The following is a 10429-nucleotide window of genomic DNA, read 5'->3' as shown; positions in this document are numbered from 1 at the left end:
TCTGTAAAAAGGCCAGAGAAGAGTTTCTACCTCCCAAGTGCATTGTGAGCAATCAAATGAGGTAAATTACATAAAACAGTGTACAAACCCTGATGCACTCTATAAATATGATCTGTTATTCCATGTGGAAATTCTACTGATTTCATGTGTTTGGGAAACCAGACTAGTATAAGATTACATGTAACAAGACTGGGGATTCTGATAAATATCCCTTCATTCCTGGTTCTTAGTTCAAGACTTTCTCATAAGCGAGTCATTCAGAAGTCATTTGGAATTTGTTTCCAGCGTCCTATATTCATGAAAGCAAATTTCACAATCAAGGTGGATTCCTGCCTGTATATAATACTGGTCCTCAGAAGCTGAGCCCAGAACAGCAGCTAACTGACTCACTTCATTCCACTCACCTTGGAATACTTACACCATGAAGACAGCAGCTGTATGTCTGTTCCTAATGCTGACACTGATATCCATCTTCAGTGAGTATCTCTTTCTTGACTGAGCCCTAACCCCTGATATCAGCTGTCCCCTTATAGTGAATGACCCAGAGAGTCCCAAGATAATAAGGTGTGAGAAGTGGGCATGCTTTCTGTTCAGAATGACAGCTTCAAAAAGAATTACATTTATTTTTGTGTATCTGCCAAGAGAAATCATGCAATATCAGGGCTGGAAAAGACCTTAGGAGATAGAAATGAGGTTATAAGGGCTTGAAGGGATCTTAGAACATACAATATTGAAGGACGGAGGATGATAGATTATAAAATGTTGGCACTGGAAGAAATCATTAAAAATATACTTTTAGAGATGAAATGGAATTTTGAAGTTAATATCAGAGCTAGAAATGTATTTAGTAGATGGAATCCAATCTCTTAGAAATATAACAGCTTCTAGAACATAGAATTTTAAACTTGAAAGGGTCTTCAAAGTTAATAAATTCCCTTTGTTTTAAAGAGACAGAAAGTGAAGCATGGCGAAAGTAGAAGAAAGAAGTTACTTTCTTCCATTACATTAAATGGAATTTCTTATCACATTAGAGAAAAAGGGTTTCCCAAGGCTAAGGGAGCAAAAGGAGGAGCTTTGTTGGGTAGTTCAAGAGACTATGTTGCTTAATACTTTTTTATTTCTGTTCCAGATGTGGAGTCAGTCTCAAAAGAAAAAGTAAGTCTTCTCTCTCTCAACATCAAACCCTTGTGATATTGCATTCCTATCTTGTAATGACACTGCATTTCACATAAAGGTGGTCCAAAATTTAAATTATTTTGAAAGAAAACCAACACAAAATTTATCAGGTATGGAGGCTTACTCCCAGATGGCATTCTGAGTCAGTCTTCAATGAACTTTTCTCCAAATGTGCATTTTAAATTTATATCCTGGATAAGCAGAAACCAAATTCACAATGGTCAGAAGCCAAGAGTATTCCCAGAAAGGATAGGTAAAGCTCAAGGTCATAAATCAGAAAGCAATATGATGTAGTCTCCTAGTCTAGAAACAACTTCAGTATCTATGCTGTAATTTATAGATATTGAAGGCTTTCAAAATCCCGAGTTGTTAAGATACTTGCCAATATGGTTATACAACCAACATAAGAGAAAAAGGACTGGCACCCGGATCTTCCTGCCTCCAAAGCTGATTATCTATCTATTCTACCATGCTGTCACTTACTCTTCATATTCTAGATGTTCAATATATGTCTGTTGAATAGAAGATTAGATTTCTGGAGATCATAGTTTCTCACCCCTCCATGACTATGAAAGAGAGCAAAGGTTGAGGGAAGGGGAATTGGCCTCAGGGGTTTGTGTAAAGATTGTAGGCATGATTTTCACAGTATCTCCTGGCCATTTTCCTTTTCAGTTCTAGAAACCTAACCATTTCCAGGCTTTTAGAAAATTGACTGTGTAAAAATCCTATCACTCAAGAAGGAAATAATGTTTATTACTGATTTTTCAGGATATCTGCAAAGGTTATAAAAAACTACCACCAGGACAGCCCCGACGATGCACTCTGGAGTATGCACCAATATGTGCTTCTAATGGGAAAACATATCCCAACAAATGTGCTTTCTGCGATGCTGTTAAGTAAGTACAGGAATGAAATGGAAGGGAAGAAAGTTAATAGGGGCAGGGTTGGGGGTGGGACAGAATTCAGTAGTTAACACAATGGAAACATTCTTGACTAATATGAGACCAGGAAGTGAGAAACCACTGTTCCATGCTTTACCTCAACCAGTAGATCAGGGTATACCAGCAGTTCTCCTAGCCAGATGATTCATACTCTTCTCTGCCACATTTACTCCCTCAATTACCCTTCCCTTCCTCTAAATGTACTGGTATACCCACTTTATAGATAAGAAAACTGAGGCTCAAAGCAGTAAAAAGAAATATCTAAAGCTATAACTATAGCTTTGGATAAAGCCAAGATTTGAACCCAGTGCTCCTTCCATGACACCATGTAACCTATATCAATATGGAGTCCCTTTCACACTTTGGGCTTCTATTTCCATGTGAAGAGAATTACTTAGATTCTTCCACAGTTTGTTGGCATATGTGTAAAATTAGTGTGTAAAAGTAGCTGGACAGTATAATCAGTATATTCCTTCAAGAATTATGTTAACAATTCCTTCCAGAATTAACAATCAGTATTTTATAAATTTATGAACTAGTTGCATACTTTTGGAAAAGTCACTCAAATTCTCAATGCTGAGGATTTTGTTGTTCTTGCCTTGTTTCTTTTACTAATTTATTATGAGGGATGCTTCTGTTGCTAAAGAAAGGGTTGAGTAGTAGAAAGACACTGAATATTGGCAATGTTGGTTTTTTTAAGAGCATAAATTAAATGTTTTAAAGACAGTCACTTTTATGAGGAAGTTTAGAGAACAGCAACATAGTATTCCATTGACATGGGATTTTCAGTGTGAGAAGGGATGTCAGAAACCACCTAATCCTGCTTTGACCCAATGCACGAATTTGCTCTGCAACATCACCTCTAAGTGGTCATCTTACTTCTATTTAAACACTGCCTGTGACAGAGAGCTCATCACCTCCATTTTGACATGAGAAAATGGGCTTATATTAGTGATCCTCACTTAACTTTCTTTTTTCATTCCATAGGCAGAGTGACGACAAAATCAAATTTTCACATGAGGGAAGGTGTTGAATTCGGAAATGTCCTCTAGTGTTTTTCATTTCCACTAGAAGATGAGGCTCAAGACATCTTCACAATGGTGTTTATTGAACCTTGCTTAGAGTGTTTCTTATGAATAAAGGAAACTTCACTGAAATTTTTGTCTTAATTCTCTTCGTTGGTGAGATAAACAGGGAACCTAAGGAACAGTAAGATGTTAAATGTCATAACAGGTTTGGAATTAGGAATATTACAACTACAGAAGACTTGGTATTGTGGGGGAAAGGCAGAACATGTTCACTGACTTCAAGACTATCAAGGAATTAGGTGATGTTGTTTTTCTGCTTAGCCATAAAGGACAAGGCTAAGACAAACTGATACGTGTTTGGGGAGGGGGTGGGGGGCGGTGCTGTTTTCAGGGAGGAGAATTTCAACTTGATATGAAAAACTTCCTAACAATTTGTCACTCAAGAGTTGAACTGCTGCACAGGAAGGAGTGATCTTTTTGTAACTGGGATTTTTCAAGCAAATATTAGATGACCATTCATTGAGGAGTCTTTAGAGGATATTTCTGCTATTTCAGCATTGGTTTGGAACTTCTATGAAATTCGCTAAGATTTTTAAGCTCTCTGCTTCTCAGGAATGTTTTACTAAAATGCAAGTACTCCAGGAAAATGTTAAGGTTCATCAGTGTAATGTCTAAAGAATAGAGAGACTACTAAAAAATAAAGATATGTAGATATAGATATTATTCAGTTATGTCATGGTGATGAGGTATAAGCCCAAGCCAAGACCTTTTCCCCTTGGATCTGGAGGGCTTTTGTCCCTTTTGTCTGCAAAGCCCCAGAAAGTCTGGCCTTGGGGGTGTTCCTTGGATTCCTCTTCCATTTATCCCGGGCCAGATACTCCCTATCTTCTATTTAGCATTTTTTTTGATATTCCTCCCTTTGATCCTATTACCAGCCACTCCCATCAGGATCCTCCCTGGGTTTGATCTATGGAGACCATCCCTGGGACCCCAGACTACCTGGAGACACCTGCTTCTGGCCCAGGCCCTCCATTATGTCATATCTCCTGATTGCCTCCAGCTGTTTCCAACACTTGACCAATCACCCCCTTCTTGGACTTCTCCTCAAGACCTTCCCTAAACCCCTCCTCCCATCACCCTAGACTACCAGACCACCACTGGATCCCTCCTACAGTCATTTTCTGTATTTAAGTTCCATTTTGCTTCCATGAAGGTGCTCAGATTCAGTCCAGCTCAGAGTCTGTCTAGCTGAGATGCTATCTGGTCCATTTGTGAATACAAGCAATTCAAATGATTAGGCTCCTTAAGAGTCAATCCAGTAAGGCGAATCTTTAATAAACTTTGTTTTTCTTTGGCTTTAAGAAGGCTTGTGTCAAATTCATTCCAGCAGGACCCAGACTGTTGGCATTTTGGGGTCCCTAGCACCCCACACCTCATCAATGGAACTTTTGCACGCAGAAAAACAAACACCTAAAAACAAAAAACTGGGGCCTAGGGAGTTAACTTGCCTCAAGTCACAATACAATTCAGTATTAGAGACAAGATTTGAATCCAGACCTTTTGACTATTGGTCCTGTGTCCTTCCTAATACATATGGTTCACTTTTCCTTCTTTAGGGAGCTTAATCGCTGCTACTCAATTGTAATCTTTCTCTTTCCTTTGTACCTATCAAAGAATTTATCCTCTACCCAATTTTAAAATTCTGCTTGTCTATGATCTGATTCATCAGTCCTCCAAATACACTGTGAATGCTCTGAGGGCAAGAAAACTAACTTATTTGTTTTTCTATTTATCATAAAAACTCAAATACGGTATTTCACCTAGTAAATGTTTGCTAAACATTTGTGAAATAGAGGCAAGTGGTTAAATTGTGGAGACATCATTTGGTGTTCTTTCATAAATTTAAAAAAATACAGCAATCTATCTCTATACCCACTAAAAATAATAATGATGATCAATGATAACTAGGTTTCCATTTGGACCAAAATCTACGACCAGTAAAATAAAACCAGAAAAGGAAGAGGTAAATCATGAAGTAAGAGTAAGAAATAGCATCCCCTCAGGTCAAATCCTACACTGATACTCTGAAAATAATTAAAGAATCAGAAGATGTTTCATGCCTGCTGAGTGAATTACTTAAGGAAGTTTTCTAAATTTACTGGGATAGGAATCACCCATGTAGGTAGAAGTTTCAAGATATCAGCATAGTGTGAATGTCAAGCATGATGCCATAGATCCACTGAAGGATCATATCAATAAGAAAAAGTATTAATTCACATAATGTAGAATTTAAGAATTACAAGACATTCTCATCACTAGCATCTCATGAGGAGGCAAAAGGAGTAGTGTTATCTTCATTTTATAGGAGGGGATATTGAGGGTCCAGTATAAGAAGACATGCCCAGAGTCACACCTGTAAAGATCATCAGATCCAGGAAACTCGTCCCAGGCTTTCTGAGTCCATGTCCAGGAACCATTTCAAGTCATATCAAAAAAACAGGACAGGAAAGGGGATAAAGTCATAGAAAGATAAAGGACATAGAGAGAAGAAAGGGAAGAGAAGAATAATAAGAAGCAAAGGGAGAGGAGAAAAAGGAGAGAAAGGGACTATAAAAGAACAAAGAAAAGGAGAGGGAAAAGGAGAAGATGGCTCTTGTCTCCAATCACATACCCAGGCATTCATCCAAACTGAGGTGACTCCCTGGGTCACAGTACTGTGACCAAACTTCCTGGGTCACTTGGCTCAAGTCATTTTTACTTCCAGGGTCTCAGTTTCCTCATTTATCAAATAAAAGGGTTGGACAAGATTTCAAAGGTCCTTTCTACCTCTACAACTCTATGATTATGATTTTCTAAGTTCACAACACTGGGTTTTCTTTCAAATGAGGGAATCAAGTGATCCAGGGAGCAATGGAAGGATAGATGGCAGGCAGCAAGCTATGACATGTTACCAACACTGGCTTTTTGCCTAAGAAGTGGTAAATACACACACACACACACACACACACACACACATATGTATTATCAAATAAATATGATTACAAAAGGAGGTGGAGTGCTCATATAATGAGAATAAATGATAACATATAGACAACCCAAGAGCTACATCATTACTCCCATACAATTAAAAGAAGAGTAAGGATTTTCAGTGGGAGGTGGGGGGTTAAAAAGAATCTGACAAGGTAAGGTTCACAATGGATAAAAAGGCACAAAGGCCCTGAAATCTAAACCATTAGAGTCCCCATACAATGAAATCACATATAAACCCAAGCATCTAGGTAACAATAGCTCACATTCATTTGGTACTTTCTGTTTACAAAGAACTTTCACAAACATTCTCTCATTTGTTTTTTCCAATAATTCTGTGAGTGAAGAAAGAAAGAGACTATCGTCTTCATTTTATAGAAGAAGCTGAGGCTGAGAAAGGTGAAATAACGATAATTTGGGCTGGTTTTTTTTTTAGCTTTAGACAATCACATGTACCTATCAAAGTGAAATATTATAAGGAATATTAGATTTTGAATCAAAAGGCCTAAATGTGAATCTTGACTGTGTAACTAACAATCTGGGTGTCCATGGGTGCCTTTCTCTTGAGTCTCAATTTCACCACAAAAATCAGAGAGTTGGACTAGATGAGTTCTAAGGCAATTTCCTGTTGTAACAATCTACAATCTAAGATCCTGCCCAGTTTCATAACATCAGTATCATCAGTATTTATGTGTTGATTTATTCCTCAGGTAATTTTTTCTTTACCCAATAACCCTGACACATCTGATCTCATCCTTAAAGAAGAAGCAGGATTGCTAATCTTCATTAAATTGTGTCACTTCTAGTACCAAAAAGAAAAAAAGCTGAGACTTCTCTTTTTCCTGAAATGGAACCGAGCTTACCAGAGTTAAAACAAACTATCTTGTACATTTCTCTCTGAGAAGGCATTGCATAAGAACTAACTTTTTAAACTCATACCATTAAACTCATTAAATCATAAATATCAGGCATTCAAAAGGTTACCCTCTATGATCAGGTGGATTTATGGTGGAAGTTAGGAATTGTTCAATGCTAAGAAAATTCCAAGCATGGTATACTTTATTAATAAAAAATAAACATTAAAATCAGATTATTATATTAATAGATGCAGAAAAGGCTTTTGACAAAATACAGTACACATTTCTGTTATAAAAGTTTTAGAAAGCTTTGGAACAAATGGATCTCGCCTCAAAATTGTGGAGTATCAAAAACCAATAATTAGCCTCAATTTTAAGAGATATGTTAATGGTTTCTCCAATACAATCAAGGTCTCTTTTCTCACCAGTACTATTTAATATAGTCCAGGAAATGTTAACTACTATAAGAAATTTAGAAAAAGAAATGGATGCAATAAGCATAGACTTAGAAAACAAAATTATCTCTATTGCAGATAACAGGACATCCAAGGCATTAACCTAAAAAATTAAGTAATTAATAGCTTAGGTAAAGGAGTAAGATATGAAAAACAAAAAAAAACCACAAAAGTTATCAGCTTTTCTCTATATTGCTAATGGAATTCAACAGCAAGATATAGGAAAAGAAATACCATTCCAAGTAACTACAAGGTGATTAAAGTGTCTGGAAGTCTACCTACCAAGACATTCTTAGGATTCATGAATAAAACTACAAAAAGCTTTTTATGGAAATACAAACAAATCATTGGAAAGGTATTACATTCCCATGATTATAGCATGTCAATTTATTAAAAATAACAACAATCCATAAATTAATTACAGGTCTAATTTCATACAGGAATACTAAGGCATTACATTAGTGGTCCAAACAAAATATCAAAAGTATCATTCATCTGGAGGGGAAAAAAGATCAAGAATCTCAAACAAACTACTGAAAAAGAAGGCATAAAGTGGTTACAGAGGTACCAAATTTTAAAATATAGTATTAAGTAATCATTAAAACAAACTGGTATTGGATAAAAAACAAAAAAGTTGAACAATAGGATAAGAGACTAGGCAAACAAAACACCAAAAGCTATCAAACCTAAAATTATAGTACTTTCTAAAGACTTTGCTATCTCAAGGAAAGTCTGGAAAAACTGGAAAGTAAATTCAGAGAAATTAGATTTAGACTTAAATGTTATGCCATATACCACAGTAAATTCCAAAGGTTTACATAATCTAAATACGAAAAGTTATATACAAAAAAATTTAAAGGACAAAGAATGAATATAACTTTTATAACTATAGCTAAGAAAGAATTCTTACCTAAATTGGATAGAAATGACCATTTGAAATTTAAATGAATAATTTTCATTTCATAGTATTGAAAAGCTTTTGCATAAGCAAATAAATAAAATTAGAGTCAGAAGAGAAACAACTTGGAAAAATCTTACCAACAAATTTCTCTATAAAAATATAACATCAAGAATTTTAAAAGAAGCAATATAAATAAATATGATTAAGACACAGTCTTGGAAAAAATGGTAGTGAAAGAGTATAATCAAGAAATTCTGTAAAGAAGAAATGCAAACTACCAAAAACCATATTAAAAAATTCTTCCAATTCACTAATAATAAAAAAATGCAAATAGAACAACTTTGGGTTCCACTAACATATCAGATTGACCAATGTAAGAAAGTAGAAAAAAAAAAAAAACTTATACGAGATGGTGTAGAAAGAAAGCACATTAGTGCACTAAACCAGATATACTCTTTGGCCTATTACTATAAGGCAGGTACTCCATGGAATTTAAATTCAGAAGGAAAGGATGCAGGTAAGTAAGAATATTTAGAGATTTACATTTTGTTGTTGCAAAGGACTGAAAAAAATAATTTTCCATAACTTGGAAAAATGTCTGAAGTAATTGTGATATATACATGTTACAGAATTTTATGCAATAAGAAATAAGGAATATGCATGGATTCAGAGAAATCTGGGAAGATTTATCTGAACTAATGCAGATGGAAGTAAGTAGAACAAGAAAACAATTTATGGACTGACAACAAAAACATGAGAGAAAACAATTCTGAAAAAACTTCAGAAAACTGACTAAAAATTGTCTAATTGTGATTTCAAAAGACTAATGATAAAACACACCATTTATCTCTTTTCTCTTATCAGAGGGGTGATGAACTACAGGCATAAAACTAGGTTTGCATTATCAGATATAACCTATGCTGTTTTGTTTTCTTTAACTATACAGATCTGCTGTGAGTGGAATTTTTCTAGGTGGGGTGGGTAGAGTAGAATCAGTTAGGAAGTGGAGATAGATATAAGAAAAAGAAAGTTAATAAAATGTTTTTAAAAGTGAAACAGAGAAAGGATAGGAATGTGACTAAACTGGAGGGACACAAATAGAACAAACAATTAGTTGAAACCTTTCTATGAAAACCTATATATATTTTTATAAGTATACGTGTGTTGTTTTTCTATTTCCTATGTGGGAGAAGTTTCCTGATTATACAGTCTTATTTCATGATTTTCAGGTCTCAAACTTTTGTTTTGCTGATTATTGAAGAACAAAATGTCCATAACATACAAATGTCTAAACTGTGTTTTAAAAGCTCTAAAGAAAAAAAAAAGAGTAGACTACTACAGGGCTTCTTTTTAAAAGTTCAGTTGATTACTTTGGCTTTTTAATTCATTAAAATATAAAGATTAAAATAAACTTCTGAGGAAAAAAGCATTTGAATTTCAAGGATGATTAATTAGTCATAACTAGGAATTCTTTCACTTAGAGCAAAACCTCTTTGTATTTCTGTTTGCTTATTTGTTTTGGGGTGGTGGGAGCCAGAGGGGAAACCAGAGCAAAAGCCTGTCTCTAGCATGCGAGGATGCAATGTTATTGTGCACAGAAAAAAATCTGATCATGGTAACAGTTGTGACTTTGGAGGGAGTGGTCTAGGATACTAGCAGAAGAACATAAAGTTTTGATTCAGGACTATAGATAGCATAGGGAGAGAAAGTGACATCCTCCCAGATGTCCATACTCTGAGACAAAGCCTGTCACATATCATGTTTCAAGATTCCACTCATGACCAGTAAGCCAGGCAGACAAAGAAAAGAAGAGGAAAGAATTCAAGAGGGTCTCAAGGAAGCAGTTGCTGTAGTCTTGAGACATCATCATCACTCAAACCTTTTCATGTTCTCTGTGCCTGAGAACCTCCAGCAGGGCCCAGTCCAACCCATTAAACTTTCTGAGAGACTAATAGCATGGGAGAAAATAGACTCACATATATAGAGAAAGCCACCCAGGAAAACAGAACCCCAGAACCACATTGCTGTATAACAATATGATCTC

The 10429-nt window shown here is 35.6% G+C and overlaps 1 protein-coding gene across 1 annotated transcript; it reads left to right on the top strand.

Moving 5' to 3' along the window:
- Window positions 1-365: 365 nt before the first annotated feature.
- Window positions 366-3274, top strand: LOC140526242 (serine protease inhibitor Kazal-type 9-like). Its single transcript, XM_072642306.1, has 4 exons — window positions 366-476; window positions 1130-1155; window positions 1945-2072; window positions 3105-3274. Exons 1-4 carry the CDS (start codon window positions 422-424, stop codon window positions 3148-3150), a joined length of 255 nt encoding a protein of 84 aa, XP_072498407.1. The 5' UTR covers window positions 366-421; the 3' UTR covers window positions 3151-3274.
- Window positions 3275-10429: the final 7155 nt, after the last annotated feature.

Source organism: Notamacropus eugenii, chromosome 1 (genome assembly GCF_028372415.1).
Source record: "Notamacropus eugenii isolate mMacEug1 chromosome 1, mMacEug1.pri_v2, whole genome shotgun sequence".
In the NCBI taxonomy this organism is placed as follows: Eukaryota; Metazoa; Chordata; class Mammalia; order Diprotodontia; family Macropodidae; genus Notamacropus; species Notamacropus eugenii.
The sequence above is the reverse complement of the archived record's forward strand: the minus strand, read 5'-3'. Positions and strand labels throughout refer to the sequence as shown.

Bases quoted from the DNA above. Each gene is read 5' to 3' on its own strand.
- LOC140526242 (XM_072642306.1), top strand. From the start codon at position 422: ATGAAGACAGCAGCTGTATGTCTGTTCCTAATGCTGACACTGATATCC. The intron at 477-1,129 runs GTGAGTATCTCT...TTTCTGTTCCAG, and splicing joins GACACTGATATCCATCTTCA to ATGTGGAGTCAGTCTCAAAA. The intron at 1,156-1,944 runs GTAAGTCTTCTC...CTGATTTTTCAG, and splicing joins AGTCAGTCTCAAAAGAAAAA to GATATCTGCAAAGGTTATAA.